The sequence below is a fragment of the Bactrocera neohumeralis genome, chromosome 2 (genome assembly GCF_024586455.1).
Source record: "Bactrocera neohumeralis isolate Rockhampton chromosome 2, APGP_CSIRO_Bneo_wtdbg2-racon-allhic-juicebox.fasta_v2, whole genome shotgun sequence".
In the NCBI taxonomy this organism is placed as follows: domain Eukaryota; kingdom Metazoa; phylum Arthropoda; class Insecta; order Diptera; family Tephritidae; genus Bactrocera; species Bactrocera neohumeralis.
This window is the reverse complement of record NC_065919.1, coordinates 71957162-71976263: the sequence shown is the minus strand read 5'-3', so window position 1 is coordinate 71976263 and position 19102 is coordinate 71957162. Positions and strand designations below refer to the sequence as shown.

At 31.7% G+C, this 19102-nt stretch overlaps 1 protein-coding gene across 1 annotated transcript; it reads right to left on the bottom strand.

The window, feature by feature from the left end:
* Positions 1–1811: 1811 nt before the first annotated feature.
* On the bottom strand, positions 1812–18216 carry LOC126751602 (uncharacterized). Its single transcript, XM_050462006.1, has 2 exons — positions 17271–18216; positions 1812–4097 (listed from the first exon to the last, which is right to left on the bottom strand). The coding sequence occupies exons 1-2, from the start codon at positions 17791–17793 to the stop codon at positions 4060–4062; spliced, it is 561 nt and encodes a 186-aa protein (XP_050317963.1). The 5' UTR covers positions 17794–18216; the 3' UTR covers positions 1812–4059.
* Positions 18217–19102: the final 886 nt, after the last annotated feature.

Genomic DNA, 19102 nt, shown 5'->3' with positions numbered 1-19102 from the left:
CTCTATTTGTACAAGTATGAGTGACGTTTATTCTACGCACTTGTGATATCTCAAGCAAAAACAAGTAAGGAAGGGCTAAGTTCGGGTGTCACCGAACATTTTATACTCTCGCATGATAAAGTGATAATCGAGATTTCATTATACGTCATTTACATATTTTTCAAATACCGTATTTTTTTAAAGTTTTATTCCGCTATCATCATTGGTTCCTAATGTACATACATATATACTCGTATTATACAGAAAAGGCATCAGATGGAATTCAAAATAGCGTTATATTGGAAGAAGGCGTGGTTATGAACCGATTTCACCTATATTTCGTACATGTCATCAGGGTGTTAAGAAAATATTATATACCGAATTTCATTGAAATCGGTCAAGTAGTTCCTGAGATATGGTTTTTGGTCCATAAGTGGGCGACGCCACGCCCATTTTCAATTAAAAAAAAAAAGCCTGGGTGCAGCTTCCTTCTGCAATTTCTTCCGTAAAATTTAGTGTTTCTGACGTTTTTTGTTAGTCGGTTAACACACTTTTAGTGATTTTCAACATAACCTTTGTATGGGAGGTGGGCGTGGTTATTATCCGATTTCTTCCATTTTTGAACTGTATATGGAAATGCCTGAAGAAAACGACTGTGTAGAGTTTGGTTGACATAGCTATAGTAGTTTCCGAGATATGTACAAAAAACTTAGTAAGGGGCGGGGCCACGCCCACTTTTCCAAAAAAATTGCGTCCAAATGCAATTCTTTGTGCCAAATTTCACTTTAATATCTTTATTTATGGCTTAGTTATGACACTTTATAGCTTTTCGGTTTCCGCCATTTTGTGGGCGTGGCAGTTGGCCGATTTTGCCCATCTTCGAACTTAGCCTTCTTATGGAGCCAAGAAATACGTGTACCAAGTTTCATCATGATATCTCAATTTTTACTCAAGTTACAGCTTGCACGGGCGGACGGACGGACAGACAACGGGCGAACAGACGGACGGACGGACAGACGGACGGACGGACAGACACGGACGGACAGACAGACATCCGGATTTCAACTCTACTCGTCGCCCTGATCACTTTGGTATACATAACCCTATATCTAACTCTTTTAGTTTTAGGACTTACAAACAACCGTTATGTGAACAAAACTATAATACTCTCCTTAGCAACATTGTTGCGAGAGTATAAAAAAAACAATAAAACAACCTTTTATTATACCCAATTTGGAAAGTAGAGGTTCGAAAAAAACGCATTTACGTGCTTACGTAACTAGGAATTGTACTAGGCTACTACCTATCCAAAATCAACCAAATAAAACATATTAATTCTCGACGCCAATTTTTAAACTCTGAATAGGACACTAAGTTTATAACACCCAAAGGGAAACTTCGGAGACCCTATACCTCTTTGAGCGACAAAGATTTCAGAAATGATCTACACCTTGAGCGGCAAGAAAATTTTTTTTCGTTACAATCAAATTTATTTTATAATATTACGTAAAAATTACAAAAAAACTTTTGAGACAGCAATGACAGCTTTAATTTAGAAAATTCGTGTGGTTCACATTATAGACCAGCACAGCTGCTGCCAACTCTATGATACCCTTGGAACCATGTTTTATTCTTCGATAGACATTGTGTAATATTGCATGTTCCGCATATCCAATACGTTCTTACTTGCTTTTTGGATGTATATATTATTAGAAAAATATATGTACATATGTTCTGCCGTTCGTGATCAAGTTAAAATCTTTTTATTCCCACCTGTGAAGCGTGGCTTTATGCCATTTTTTGTTCGAAATCAAAACGACCAGTTGTGAAACTTAATTTTTCTTTCAAGTATATATTTTATTAAATTGTTCATTTGCCAATAACAAAAACTATTTTGATATACTTTTTTATTACAATTATACGCTTAAGTAATTTTTACAATTTTTCTCACACTGATAATCAAATAATTACAATTATATATTATTTTTGTTTCTTCATAATTTACATACATAAGAATATCTACAGTTGTAAGCTGTTTACTGGGTTTCACTTGCACAAAACACTGAAGCACAAACGATCAGCTCAAGTGCATACACAAAACACACATTCTACATACTAATACTACTACATAGCATAGTTTGTTGTATCTACTATGTACAAATCAACAAAACAAAAATATTTTTATTATTTTTAAAAATTAAATAAAACAATTTAAAATTAAATTTAATTAAATATATATATATATGTATATCTTAAGCGAAAAAAATTGTCACTAAAGAACTAAAACAGTATTTATAATTGATCGATCATAAAATGAATGAGGGAATTGAAGAGTTCGAAATGCTTAAAATGCACTAGCAGCAAACCAAATAAATTACAATTACATAATCAAATAAGTTGCTAGAAAAGGTTGCAAAGATTGGTTCCGTTATTGTTATGGTTACTGTTGTTGCTCTTTGCTTTTGTATTTAAAAGTTAAAACTCACTACTTTCGACTATTGCCTTTGCGCATATGCTTCAGTGCATTCAATACAACACCAACAAATGCCACTGCGCCAGCGAGAGATTATGGTTATATAACAAGCACAAATTTTATTTTCTTTATAATTATAAAAATTTTATTTTTTTTTAATAAAAAACATTTTAATTTTTTCTAATTATTTTTTGTTTTGCATAAAATTTTAGATTTTTTCTTCAAAGCATGATTTTAGTCTTTTAGCACTTTATATGCATTTTTTTTTTGAAATTTCTTAAAATCAACTTTTGCATGCATTTAACCATAACTCCTAACGGTGCAGTTTTTATTACATATTTTTTTTTTTTTTAATTTGCTTACAAAATTGTTTGTTGAATATTTTTACACATTTAATTTATTTTTATACTTTTTAGTAAATTTTTTTGTTATTATTTTTTGCTTGAGTTGTAGTTTTGCTTGCTTTTGTAGTTCTATGAATTGTTGAAATGTGCGTAAATTAAAATAATTAATTTAATTTGTTTAAAAATTTTGTAATCATTTTCAACTCACATTAAAAATACAAATTCGATGTACATTCAATTAAAATAATTAGTTTTTATATTATGTAATGTGTGTTATGTTTTTTGGTAATTTTATATATATTTCTTTTTTTATAAAGAGGAAAAATAATACTCTTATACACACACTACAACATTGCTAAATTGAGATCATTCCAAAGTTTTTTGTTTTTGTTTCTTTTTTTTTTGTATGAATGTTTTGGTTATTAACACAGGCCAACAAGTTGAACGATTGACGTGATGATATGGGGAGTAGTGAAAACTTAAATGCTCGTCAAATAAAATAAATTAAAAAAAAAATAAAAAAATATAAAATTGCACTGGCCAGCCACTCTACATACAATTTCGCTGCTTCATATACTACATATATAAGTATGTATATATTTTTTAAACTTAACACGCCACGCCACTTTGACTTTTTTTAGCAGCAACGAGAGTAGATCTTTCACACAAAAAAATATAATTAAAAACTAAATAATAAAAAATTAATAGAAAAAATTTTAAATTATTTAAAAAATATATCAAAAAAAATGTAAAAATAAAGTTTAATAAAAAAAAATATAAAAAAACATAAAAATAAAATTATTTTAAATTGTTTAATAATAAGAATAATTAAAAATTTTTTTGTTAATAATTTTATTAAAATTTATTTTTAAATTTTTTTGATATATTTTTTCAAATTTGTTTAAATATTTTAAAAACTTAAAAAAAAATTACAAATAATTTTTAATAAAAAAAACTATTAAAAAATAAAAAAAAACAACTTAAAAAATTTTTAATTAAAAAAATTAATTAGAAAAAAATCAATAATTAAAAAATTAAATAAAAAAAAAATCGCTTCTTATGAATTTCACTAATTTGGCAATTGGCGTCTCAAGCTGCACGCAGCTCATAAGCGCCTGGTGTGTAATTATCATTTTGTGTTTTTGTTTTTGTTTAAATTTTCACAGTAGTCAAATCAATGTGCTCTCCCCGTCAGCTGCAGCAGCAAACGCTTAGTACATAACCCGCATTATCACATCCATCAAAAACTTTATTTATCAGCATCTAAGGCGGTGGTATGGCTTTTCGCTTCGGCATCACATCTAAAAAAGAGAGAAAGAGAGAGAGAGAGAAAGAAAACGATCAGTGCATATGCATTTAGCAGAGAAATAAAAAATTAGTACATTTATGATTGCTGTTGATTAGTTGATTATTCATCAATGCAGTTTTTGTTTGTACTATATTGCAGCTTTACACTGCCAACTTCTTCGACGAGACGCCGCGATCGGCAAATGGCAAATGGCGAATGACCTTCAGAATAGTAAGTCCATTCACACGCATCCGAATGTAAGCGCTTATCAATTTGTCTCAAGCAGTAAACGCGCACAGCACAAATAGCATTCATATGATCGCTTGACATACAACAACAAATACAAACATGTCACATTACCTGCGACGAAGAAATGGCAATAAAATGCATATCATTGTGCCAGCTGCTGATAATGACGAACTCGAGTGAAATCGAAATGCATATAATGCCAACACGTAATCAACACACACACAAACACGCATGCTCATATGCACACACACACGCAAATATTGATATTTGTAATAAGCTAATAGAAAGAGTGCAATTATCGATCGCTCGATGAAGCCAAGTAGATTGCATTTGGTGGAAGCGCACGAACTGCTGCTCTAATCTTGCACAGAATTGATAATACGAGTAAATGCTTGGTAGCTAATACTCGTACATATGTACATACATACATAAGTGATTACCAATAGGCAAAATTTATATGGTGTCTTCGGGAATTGGAATTTGTACAACAAAAAATTTAATTTTTAATTTTTTAAATTATATAGAAATACAAGCAAAAAAATTAAATTAAAAAAATTAAATAATTAATTAAAATTCTTAAAATTAAATAATTAATTAATTTTTTAAATAAAAAATATATTAAAAAATAAAAAAACAAAATATTCAAAAAATTAAAAAAAAATACTAATATTTATATGTTTAAGCAGTAAATTTTATCTAACGAATTACGAAAAATTCACATAAAAATTTATATGGTGTCTTCGGGAATTGGAATTTGTACAACAAAAAATTTAATTTTTAATTTTTTAAATTATATAGAAATACAAGCAAAAAAATTAAATTAAAAAAATTAAATAAATAATTAAAATTTTTAAAATTACATAATTAATTTTTTAAATAAAAAAATAAAAATAAAAAAATAGAAAAAAAATAATAATAATATTTATATACTTCACATAAAAACTTTCCAACCAAAAATCGCCATTAAAAAGAAACAGCAACTACAATTAGTCATACTTTTGATCGTAACTAATTATAGACCCAGTCAAAATAAAAACTTTGTTCAAAAAATTTGTTAAGCTGTTAAGAACAAATTGGAAATCAATTATAAATTAAGTGCTGACGGGCATCAGCAGGTTTATCAGGCACATAAATATAATTTTTCCGGTAAAAATTTATTATTGGGTTATAATAATTTTAGATTACGCTTAAATTAACCACAACGAAGAAAATTTTTTACTTTCACACTTTCAAGTGCAAATCTAAACTGCTGTGGCACATGAAAATATAAAAACCAATATACATATGTATAACTGCCAACTAATTTTCACTCGCCTTAGATTTTTTCGTAACTGCTGCACACTTTTCATTTTAATTAAGCATGACGTTTGCAGCAGCTGGAATACTTTCGAAACTGCACATTTGCTACACAAACTAATTACTATAATTCAACACATTCCATATTATATGAAATGTTACAAAAAAAAAATAAGATAAGCGAAAAAATAATATAAAAGTAAACAAAAAGCTCTCAACTAACTAATAACCAGACACATAAGCGAAAAGTCGCGCATGCAAGTTTTCACCATTATTTCGACCCAAACAAAACAGACAAAATATTTGAAAACAGCCAATCAGCGAGTGAGCTCATAACTGGGACACACTTAAAAGGCTAAGCACTGCACACTTGGCCAGCGAAGGCAAACTGCCACTCAGACAATCAGTCAAACCACAAAACAAGCGACTAAGTGATTAGTGGCAGAGTCAAAGAGTCAGTACGACGCTTGGCCATAAACTCAAACACACATAAATATGCACATGTGTATATGCATTGTAGTTTCGGCCAAGGCATGCTGCTGAACGTGTTGGCATGAAGGTAAATAAACCAGGTTTGGTCGCCGCCTGAGCGTCAGCAGCGCGCTATACCAAACACGAAAGGCAGACGTTTCAAAAAACAAACCAAACAGACAAAAGACGCTAAGCCGTTGATGACAGCGCTGAAGCCAATACAATACAAAACTATTTTTGCTGCTTTTTTTCCTTATTTACAGTTATAAGTTATAAACAAAGCTGAAGTTAAAACAACAAAATGGCGGGCCAAATAATAACAACCGCTTTAAGCTGCACACAACAAAAAAACCAAACATGACAAAAAATGGTGGATTAAAGTCAACATAATAAACGCGTCGCGACTCAACGCATTGGCACTGGCGTTGAGCTGCTTTCTTTCGCCGCTTTCTTTCTATAAAAATGTGTAATCTCTGCACAAATATGTATGTACATATGTACAAACAAAGAAAACTATGAGACATCACTACTTATCAGCACACCAGCGGGTCATGGTTGACACCGTCGTAAGCGTCAATATTGTGGTCACTCGTGAGACGTTGGCGCTCGCCGACCACACGCTTTTACGTTTTATAAATATTTACGAAAGTTGCACAGCAAATGGGGTAAAATGAATTGACACACAAAAAAAAAGCAAGAAATTTAGAAACCAAAATCAAAACAAACCACAAAAAAATCATAATAATAATAATAACAGTGAAATGCTCAACTTGTAGGTTAAGTATGCGCTGCTATCGCTACTGTCGTACTCGTATCGCGGCAGTTGGCATTTTGTTTGTGCACATGAGGAACCACAATTTATATTTGTATATACTATATATGTATATGTATATTTATCGATTGGCCGTGCGTAATAAAGGAAAAGGCGTACGCACTTGAAAATGGGTTTTTGTGGTGGGCTCCAAGGTAAAAACGGCCGGTCCGCGGGCGATTAATCTACCAGATCGCGAACAAAAAATTGCTACAACTGCACTGCCAAATGTAAAATTGTTTATTCGTTGTTGTTGTGTGTGGTGCTTTATTCACTTTTTCTCATTTTGATTTGCTTTCTAATCATAACCCCAAACCAGTATGTACATATGTACATACATATGTGTATGGAACAAACCGGAAATGGCACAAGAGATGTAATATCCCTGCAGTTCGACTGGTGTCAAGCGTTTAACAGTGCGCCAAACCTACTAACAATTATACAATATATATGAACACCTGAAACGAATTTGCATTGCACACACACTGCGATTTCACGTATTTCCCTGTAGGAAAAAAAATAAGTTGGAGAAATAATGACTACCTATAGTATTTTTATGGAGCCCTAGGGCATAAGGATGGAGCCATGTGTAGAAGTTCACGCAAGTGAGAAAGGTTCTCTGCGCACCATTTACTTGGTAGTGGCCCGAAACGATTCTTTTACATATGGCTCAAACAGCTCACGATTTCCGGTCTTATACGAAGTATCCTCTGGGTAGCCAAAAAACAGCCGTTTGAAGGCAAGCTAAACTGAGAACGCGAATAATCCCTGCCCAGGGTTGAGCGCTGGGTTTGATATCCGCTCCCTGGAAAACACGCCCAATGAAAAGAGGGAAACAACATCCACGGTTGTAAACTCGCTTATAACCGCGTAAGCGGTGTCTACGCAATAAACAAGAAGGGAATAAAGTAGAAACTTTAACTAAAATCTTTGTTGACAAAGTTGTGGAATATTTCTTTCTACTGAAAACAGACCGAATTGGTTTTAGAAATAATAAACTAATGGAGTTAAACAATATAAAATTTTTTGGAAACTCCACGATGCTATTTCTTTCAAACTACTTAATTTACAAGTTGATGGTTGAAATTGTAAAGGAAGAGAGGCTATAGGACATCAAAAGTGTAGAATAAATTTAAAACTTAGACTAAAAAGCATTAACTCCAGTTGGACCGAAGCTTTACCCTTCGGAAATAAAAACGTTTTAATAGAAGAACTTGATATTCAGAGATTGTGGCGTTGGCTTGGACAATAATCCATGCCAAATTCCGTAAACATAATATGACAAATAAAAAAGTTTTCCTTAAAAGTACTTGATTTTAATCGATCAGTTTGTATGCCAGCTATATGTTGCAGTGGTCCGATCTGAACAATTTCTCGGAGATTGCACTGATGCCTTATGTAATAAGTCATGCCAAATTCCGCGATGATATCTCGCCAAAAACAAAAGTGTGTGTCAAATTTCAGATCGAGACTTCAAACATAAAGGGACTGAGCACCAGTTCATAACTTCTATACCCCTTTTGGCACATATCAAAAGAAACTAAAAGTTCACTGAATTGTGTTCTTTTATTATTATAGTTTATTTAAGCATTTAAGCTTGTTTCTCTTTCACTTTTGAAAAAAAAAGAAGGTAACAATTTCAATGAAAATGAAAACCATTTTCAAAAGTCCACGAGTTCCTACTGGGTCAAGCGAGCTCCAACGGCAAGTCGTACACCCACAGACTCGCGTCAACAACAGGCCGCAAAGTCTGCACGCATAAAAGCCAATTCTGCGTATCGCCTTGACTGCCTTCGCATACGAAAAAAATCGTAAATATCAAGCTACAGAAATGGACCGAAGGCCGTTCAAATTGGAGAAACAGTAAGTGGAGAGAATTATAAAGTAAACAAGATACAAATACAAAACAACAACATACATATGTAGATGACCGATACAAGTGCCAGTTGTGAAAAAACAAAAACACAACAACAATAACAAATATGAGGGAGGAGAGCATGCGAGAGTGAAAATGTGTGTTGTCGAAAGGGTGAGCGATGCGTACGAGATGCGTAGCGGGCCAACGAACATGTATGAAGCAACTCGTAAATTTTGTGTGCGTAAAAATAAATATGTGTGTCAATGTGTGTGTGCGCGTGTGCGTTTGATCTACATATAGTGCGTATTGTCGGCTGCAGATGATATTTCCCGCCAAAAAATCACGTTTTCGTACAACAACAATACGCACTTGCTCTAGTAGCTAGAGACAAATAAATAGATGCGTAGCAGGTGTAAGCGAAAGCGGGCATCTCCACATACGTACATATGTATATTATAGATAGGTTTACATGTATGTAAGTATGTATGAGTATGTTTGTATGTATTTGTTAGAGTTATTTTTAGCAGCATATATTTTTGTTTAGTTTACAGCAGATTTGGCATTTCATTTCATTTTCAAAGACAGCAAACACTGTAGTTTCGCACTTATTACGCAAAGAATTTAACGCTGCCTTTACAAAACCGCATCATATGGCAACACTGTGAACGCAAGCAAAGTGGGGAGTTGTTATATTTTTCAATTTCCGTGCGCACTTCGCTTTTCGCTTTTCTGCTCGCTTTGTTTTGTTGGTCGAAGACTTCAAGCGAACGCAATACCCGAAGTGCTCACAGATACACACACACACATATACGCAACCAGCAAATATGTACATGTGTGTATGTATGAAAGTTAAGTTGTTGCGCAGTATGTGCTGGGCGACAGACGTGGTGGAGTCTGATGATACCTACACCACTCACAGTACGACTGGCGGCTATATGTAGTATTGTGGGTGCGGCTACCTCTGCCGCCGTCGCCGTCACCGTCACCACAGACATAGGCGCTCGCTGTGCCATACCTCACTATTGTCTAATAAATGCATGCAACTGCAGAACGATGACGAAAAGTGTACAAAAGCCGAACAAATAACACGATTTAAATCTAATTTGTATATGTATGTTTGTATGTAAGCATATGCATAATAACAAAATTGTAGAAATAACAGCAAGAACGAATGAATACACATGAAAAAATCGAGTAAAATATACGCGCATGAACCCATTGCACCGTTTGAATATTTTATGAACGCTCTCCACGCTTATGTTTGCGCTCTCTCGGTCGTCACTCTGCGCTCTGTGTGCGCGTGAAAACCGAAATGTTACCTTTATGGCAGCTTGTGCTTTCTTATTATAAAATCACTTACAGCACAAAGGTGGAAATGTAAAATACAAGCACTGCAAAATATTTATCATTAAAATTTTACTCAACTAAAGATTACCACAAATAAAATGCCACTCTATAAAATAAAAATAAAAAATCTTTAATTGTAAAAAATTTGTGACGATCATTCGATTTTTGTTTTGGATATTTTCTCTTTATGAAATTTGTTTGCTAGATGGACTGACGTAGCAAAGTATCTCGCATATACACACATACGCACGCACATATGTACATATATGTATTTGTATAGCTTTAGACGCATATACACACACGCCATTACATATGCATATGCAGCATACATACGTACACACACATGCGGCGCAGCAAGAGATAAACAAGCTGGCTCAATAACTCGCTGACTGACTGTGGCGACGATAGCGGTAGTACAGTTTGGCTGTTCGCAGTCGTATCAAAAACAGTGACGAGATTTGCCCCATCGCATGTAAAGGCCGCTGATTGAATATACTATACACAAGTACATAAGTATGTATGTATGTATATGTACACACAATAAAAAGGTAGAAAAAAGCAGAATTGGGTAATTCTATGCAAACTTACAATAAATACTACCACAATTAATATCAATATATATACATATATACATATGCATACAATACATACATTTTTTGTTGCTAAAGTAATTTTTTGTTCTTTGTTTTCTTTTTTACGAGTTTAGAAATGTACTGTTAAAAATTTATTAAATTTTATATAAAATTAAATACTCCTTGGAGTTTGGTCTGCGTACAAAAAGCTTTGTGTCTGCATTGTGTCAAAAAAATTTATTTTTTTCATCAAAAAATACTTTGGGATTAAAAATTAAGTTTTTACTAAAGAATTGAAAAAAATTAATGTTTCTATTTTTAATCGAAAACTTTTGAATTCAAAAAATTTTCAACCTTGTTCGACATATTAGACCCTTAATATTAAATTTATTTCACTATTTATTTGACTATAATTTAATATTTATGCTCCAATATGTGGAACAAGCTTGCGAATTTTTGTATAAAAAAATTTTTGAATTAAAAATAGAAACTGTTTTTTTTTTTTTGCAATTCCATTGAAAAAATTTTAATTTTTTAAACCCCAAAATACTTAAGTTTAAATTTTAAAATAATAGTAAGTCTGTTAAATGTTTATTTTGCCACATATCCAGTGATTTACCTCTGTATGCAATTAGCTCAAAATGTAAAACAATGTATTAAAATTTTGCAAAAAAACCTAAAAAAATAATATAAATATTCTAGTAATTTATTTTTTATTTTAAATTTAAAAAAAATGTATTAAAATAAAATAATCATTTTGCCTAATCTATTAATACATTTTGTACAACAAACATAAAATTTGAATTAAAATAGAAATTTATTAAATTTTTTCTGCACCCTTGGCCTATGCAAAATTGCTCACAGAGTGTCAAAAAAATTATTTTTTTCGGTCATCAAATCCTTTATACTTTGGGATTAAAAATTAAGTTTTTACTTTTGAATTAAAAAATAAATGTTTCTATTTTTAATCGAAAACTTTTGAATTCAAAAAATTTTCAACCTTGTTCGACATATTAGACCCTTAATATTAAATTTATTTCACTATTTATTTGACTATAATTTAATATTTATGCTCCAATATGTGGAACAAGCTTGCGAATTTTTTTATTAAAAAATTTTTGAATTAAAAATAGAAACGTTTATTTTTTAATTCAAAAGTAAAAATTAAATTTTTAAACCCCAAATCAGTATAAAAAATTGTTAAAACAAATAGTAAGTCGGTTAAATGTGTTATTTTGCCGACCAGCGATCTAGAGTGTGATGACGCTGCACGAGCTTTAGTTCAAAATGGTAGAACACAATGCAGTAAAATGCAAAAAAAATCTAAATTCTAAAATAATTTATTCTTAATTATATTCTTGCGATCAACAGTTTTTTCAAACCTATTTTTGAGACATATTTTTTTTATTTTAATCATGTATTTTGGATTAAATTTTTTTTTCAATCCAGCATTTGGAATTAAAAATTATTTTTTTAATTTATTATTATTAAAATTAAGCATATTAATTATAATTAAATTATTTTTTCGAATTAATTAAGATTTTCGGTATTCTAAAATAAAAAGAATAAATATTCCAAATAAATTATTATATTTAATGCATTATTTGCAACGCTGCTGATCTCGATAAATGTTTACAAAAAAATTATTTTAGTATTTTTGAAAATGTTTGAAACTCTTTCGATTTTGAATACAAATGGTATTATATATATAAAAAAATTTCGAAAATCTTAAAATTAAAAAAATAATAATAAATCGAGTTTTTCATATTTCGATAAGTTATATCTTTAGAATTTTACTCCAGATTTTCAGTCAAGTTTAATAGGTTTTTCTTCTATTTTTTTTATGTTTGCCTTTCCACTCAAGCATTCTGTAAATTGGAATAATATGGAAAAATATAATATAAAAAATATTTAATTTTTTTCTGCAAAAATTTTACTATATAAAAGTATAAATATACTCATAAAATTTTAAAACAATTGATATAGATTTTTTTTAATTCCCAAAAATCTCATGAAATATTAACCGTCGGTATCATATACAAGTATTGAAGTACGCATTAACGAAACCTCAATGAGCATCGATACTTTCGTCTTAATTGAGAGAGAGAGTTGAAATTATAAGCAAACACATGCATACATACATATGTTGTTTACGATTTTACATGCAAATATATGTACATATATAGTATACTAACATGTATTTATTTAAGCTATACTGATAAATTCCGCGTTAATGAAAATATGAAAAAGCAATAACAATATGCAATGCTACTTAAAGCCAAAAAGAGACGGAGTGGCGCGAAGGCACTGATAAATTCGCCATTGAAAGTCTACCAAACAGTAACTGATAAGACCGATTATAAACGAAGAACTAACAACTATACCAAACAACATAGACTGGCGAGAAGGAAGGCACAGCTAAGCCGAAAAGCGCCAAAAATAATGCTGAAAATGTTTTAAAGAATTGTCAGTTGTTTACGCCAAATGTGAAATTTACGTTTCATGTGCGCGACGAGCGACTTGCGATTGCAAACAAATAATTTTTGGCGCTCATTTGACAATTTTCGTTTTGTGTTTGCTACGTCTTTGCTGCGTGTTATTTTATGTATTTTTGGAAGCATTCCGAAGATTGAGCGCGACGAACGAAAGTTATATTATTGCTTGGTCGGCTTCGTGTTGTTGTTTTTGCAGTCATCGAACAGGTAGTAAGTAACTTTATTTTTGTATTTTTACTCGTTTTTTGTATTTTTTGCAGTTTCTGTTTTGTTTTCGACGTTAATTCGTTACGAGTTTTTATTGCTTTTTATTATTTTTATTTTTATATACAAATATTTCGGTTGCTCTTATTTTATTTTATTTTTTGAAAGATTGCCAAAAAATTGGGCGCGTTGATTGGTGACACTAAATATATTTGTATCTTTACATATGCACATATGTGTGTGCGCATTTAAAAACATAGAGAGAGTAGTGACATGGCGGGCGCAGTGACAGCCTCAGTGGAGCAGAGCAGATCGGGCAATAATTTTCAGATTTCCAAAACAGTAGCATCTTTGTGACAAACAGCGGGCATACAAGTGATGTCGTGTTCGTAATAAAACAAATGTGTACATATGTCTGTATGTGTGTGCGCTTTGTGTGTGTTTATTAATGAATTATTTGGCGCGTCAACTGTACGCGGCCGGCTGCTGAGCTGACTGCATTCAAATCGAATGAACTTTATATTTTTTATATTGAATGTGGCGTCGAGAATGCAAATTAAATTCTTCAAAAAATCATAATTTATATTCTGCCATTGACTTTGGCTGCAGAAAGCCAGTAGAGTTCCATTTTTACTATATGCTTTTGGTACTTTTGCTGGAAATTTTTTTATTACATGTCCATATGAGAGTTGGAAAAATGAGATTTGTTTTTATTATAGATATGTATGTATGTATATTTTATTATACATATGTATATTAATTTGTTAGATACAATTCATTCGGCCATTCGCCTTTAAATATAAGCCTACCCATTTGAAAAACTATTTCGCGCCAATTTGAAAATTTTGTTGATAGTTTCAACTGCGGCAGCTATAAATTTCGAAAAATATTGTGTAATAAAAAATAATACTGTTTCAGTTTCAGCTACTATACAAACAAATATATGTATAACAATGCGGTCTTTTTCGAAACACTATATTCCGAGTAGCTAAGGAAAATGTCTTCGAAACGGCTATAATGATCGAGATAATTTATAGATTTTTGATCGAAGCATTAAGATTTTCGATTAAAAATTTCGATTTTTTTAGCCACTCGAAAATGTAATTTCGGCCACAAAAAAGTTGTATTTTATTTATCATGAATCTATGAATCTGAATTTTAACCAGAGTCCTTACATTATGACCTATAACCATATATGTATGTACATATGTATGTACATATATGTATGTATATATTTACAAAAAGTTTAACAAAAAGTCTTTTTTTTTTTAGATGGTCCAGAAAAAATCAATTATAGCATAAATAAGATTTGATTATTATTTTTTTTATTTTCAGACAACAGTTAGTTATAAGAAGCCGCTTTATTAGATTAGGTTAGGTTGGAATAACCCAAAATCGATTGATCTCAATTGGAGAGATACCCATTAACTCCTACAAGTGGATCACTAGATCATTTCTATCTATCAATTATTGTAAGATTTTAACCCTGGACGTGTTTTGTTAGTCTATTCGACTAATAATATTCAAGTTTAGCAAACAGCAGCAAAATAACGATGCCCGTCCAGGGTTAATTTTAATTTGCCAAAATGTACAGATGAAAATTGTTATAGAAATATGTATCAAATACTGCAAAGAAAAGCTATTTTTTCATAAACTTTTTTTTTAAGAATTTAACTTTTTTCAAATATTTTTTAGCTTTTACAAAATATCTAAAAGTTTTGAAAAATCAAAATTTTTCACTTTTTCAAATATGTAATTTTATTTTTTGCTGTTTCAAAATTTTAAGATTTTGTTTTTAAATTTGAAAAACCAAAATTTATTTGAAAATAGTTATTTTAGTTTTAGCTTTTTCAATAAATCCAAAAATTATTTAAGGAATATAATTATTTTCTAACTTTTATGGTTCTTCTTAAACAAATCAATAGTGTAATCAGTCGATAATACGAAGCAATACTTATTTTTAAACCGCTAATCGGTACATTTATGTTTGTACATTAATTGATTCACACGCATATTACACACTATACATACCTGCATACATTCAACTGAACATAAGCGGCATGACCACTCAACACGCTCTATAAAATTGGCAACGGCGGCGAGCAAAACAAAACTAAAGAAATTAATAATAAACGTAAAGAAAATATGCATAGCATAGCGAATACTCTGACAAGTAGAATGTGACAAAATCATTTGCCATGCTGTCGCTTTATACAAACAAACATGTATACAATAGTACACTTGTATGTTTGTATGGTGTGTAATATGCTTGCACTTCTCTCGATAGTTTGTTTGCGCTATAAAGGCGCGCCAAAAATGTCTTATTGACAAAATCTTCGGATAAGTGCGTACGCGCGCCAAGTGTTGTGGCGGCGTTTTAAAGAACTACACACACACACAGATATACACACATGCATGTGGTTGTAGAAAGGCTGAGCGATGTCCGGCAAGATTTTAAGGCGGGAAAAAATTCGGGCGCGAAAACCAAACATCAACGGAGACATGTGCGTTTGCATTCGGACACAGAAGTATTTCACAATCTTACTCCAATCGCCAAGTGGCATGAAAGGAGCGGCAAATACAAAAATACATATGTATGCTACTTATGTATGTCGTATATGGGTGCACCAACAAAATATTTACGTTTGTGTGTTTGTATGTGCGCGTTTTGTATTTGAAAATGAAAGGAGGACACCTGAACGCACAAAGGTAGCACAACTTGTCGCATACAAATGCGATTTTTAGCGCCCAAAAGAAAATGCAAGGGACCTACAAACATACATACATACATACATATGCCAGGTAGGTAGCTATGTGAGGATCCTAGTACATTGTATATGTGCCCATAAATGCAATCTCAGTGAGTGCACCTTGCGGCAAATGAAATTTTATCGAGTGCAGTGCAAGTAAACTGCCAAAGAGATTGATCTATCACCAAGTACATTACAAACATAAGTATGTATGTATGTATGTATGTAGACATATACGAATGGAAATTTACATATACATGTGTATATGTATGTATGTATGTATATACTTATGTAGCATGAAATTTGGCGCTAAAAGTGAAATACCATTTCGGCTACCAGAATTTGTTGATTTCTTACATGCATGTAAATATGTATATTATTTTCAGTAGCCCTAATGTACCAAATTGATTTCTAAATCGATTTTAGTTTTATTAAAATATTTTAAATTATGAATTTGAATTACAAAATTGATTTCAATATCGATTTTAGTTTCATTAAAATTTTTTCGAATTATGAATTTGAATTATTTTTATGTATGTACATACATATGTATGTTGTTTGATTTTTGTTTTTTTTTTGTGTATACTTTTTTTCTACCCAAAAATTGTTTTGTTGTAAAATGCATAAAATCATAAAACGCATTACATAATAATTTCCTGCTATATTTATCATAAATTTAAATCAGAAAAAATATAGACATCCATATTTAATAAAAAAAAATCCAAAAATAAATCTCTTGGAAGACATTTTTGAAGAAATTTAGTATAAAAAATTAAAATCTGCTCCTACTAAAGTACTGTCGTGGCAACACTACATCTTTTGTTGCGTAACAAGGGTTGAAATGGGAAAATTTGCGCTAAACATACATACATACATACATATTTGCTTAACAAGCAGCCAGCGTCAAGTCTAATCGGAGCTAAATACTGTGCACTTCGCGCGTCCTTGCAAGGAAGTCCCTGTGCACAAGACAAGTAAAAGGAAATGGCAATAAATCAGGTGTTTGCAGAGTTGCCATATAATCAACAGCAATTTAATAAAAAAAAAAATCGGTACATACGACACAAAATGAATACGAATTTTTTTTGCAAATTTGTTTGCTTTTTGGAAGTAATTTTTAGAATACAACTTACCAGTTATTAGCGTTTGCGTAGTGTAGGGTTTGTAACGTGCCGCTTCGTTGGCCGTTTTGGTGTTGGCACGTACGGTGTGGAGCGTTGGTGTTTTCTCAATCTGCCTCTGCCGCATGGTCAACGCATCATCATCGTCGTCACTACGCTTTTTTTGTTCAGGCTTATCATTTTCAGTTTCATTTTCGATTTTTTTATTTTCTTTTTTACACGCCTCCTCCACTTCCTTGGCAATAAGTTCGGGTAGCGGTCGTACATTACTACTTGGCTCAATTGTACCAATGATTTTATAATTATTCAAACGTTTCAGTTGACGGGCATTTTCAATGTCGAAATTACGCGCCATTTCATTTTGATCGGGTGGACCGAAGAGGTTTCTACGCACACCGCCAGTCGGACGCTCTGGACGTGTCCTAGCGCTTTTATTACTGTAATACAGTATTGGATGAACTTGGCGGGGTGCCATTTCGTTTATTGCTTTACACACGATTTTCTCACTTTCCGTATAATAACGTTGATAAAACATGCACAAAAATCGTTTCAAAATTTAATTATTATATATTTTTTCTTTATCTTTGCTCGTACTCTTGCAATAGTTAGCTTTTCACACTTTCCACTTGCTGCGAAAAAATCTCACAATAAAATTGGAATTTTCACTGCATTTAATTGCGTTTTTATGTCGTTGTTGTTGTTGTGCCTACAATGTTTGCCGCTATTACTAGTTATAATCGCTACTAAACACTTGGTGGTTCTAACTGTAATTGTAGTTATACTAATTTTACCACAATTGCTATAATTGGCGATTTGTAAAATAGTATATGAAAGACACACGCACTCACAGATATGTTATACACACACATATATATATATATGCGTTTAAAGTTGCGAGAGTAAATTTGAGCAACACACTTCACCCGAAAACGGTTCAACAACGAATGAAAAATTATATTCCTATTGCCAGAACAATGGCGACCACTCAAACCATATCGAGGCGAATTCATCCCAAGAAACCATTTCAACATGTTGTATTCCGAGCTACAAGCAGTCATCTCGTTCACGCGCTAATACGATTCAGCGCACTTGCAGGGTTGCATGGAAACGCGAAAAGCAAGTAAGTTGAGTAAAATTCACCAAATGAAAATAATAAATTTAGAGATTTTGCTAGATGACAAAATTAGAATTTTTATTTTTTAATTTTTTTGTGCTCTGTGGAATTATGAGTTACAGGAGAATTTGCTGCGTATGAAAAAATGTCGCTATTGTACTTCAAAACCAATTGTCTTAAGCATTTGCAATTAAATCAATATCTCAACAAAATCGCTTAAGCGCTTGATTTTAAGCAACACATCGATGTACATAAATACATGTATAAATGCGCAGAGCAACTGATGTTATCGTATTTAAAAATGCTTTTCTTTAAATATTTATATACAAAAATATAATTTTTGGTTACTGAATATCTTGCAATAATACTGGCACCAAATTAGATGAGTAAAATGAATGCCCAACGACGAACCTAGGCCTTTAGGAGGCTCATTCAGAGAACGTAGAACAATTAATGGATTGCCTGTTGAAGTTTTTCAGCTCTGTTAGTCGTTCAATCGAGCATCATACAAACTTCGATTCGCACCTTCTCATTGTTCTATGATCTCTCATTGTGAAACCAATAGGCGACACTATGCTATAGAAATAGTATGAAGTTTCTTTTTCTTTTTTTTTTATTTTAAAGCACTTTGGTTTACGCTTCTTCGGTGTGAATACTCTTATAAGAAAGGTGAAGTAATAATTGTAATCAAATTACAATGTATTTAACGAAGTATTCTCATCTTCTTTCT

Bases quoted from the DNA above. Each gene is read 5' to 3' on its own strand.
- LOC126751602 (XM_050462006.1), bottom strand. From the start codon at position 17,793: ATGTTTTATCAACGTTATTATACGGAAAGTGAGAAAATCGTGTGTAAA. The intron at 4,098-17,270 runs GTAAGTTGTATT...TCTCTTTTTTAG, and splicing joins TACGCAAACGCTAATAACTG to ATGTGATGCCGAAGCGAAAA.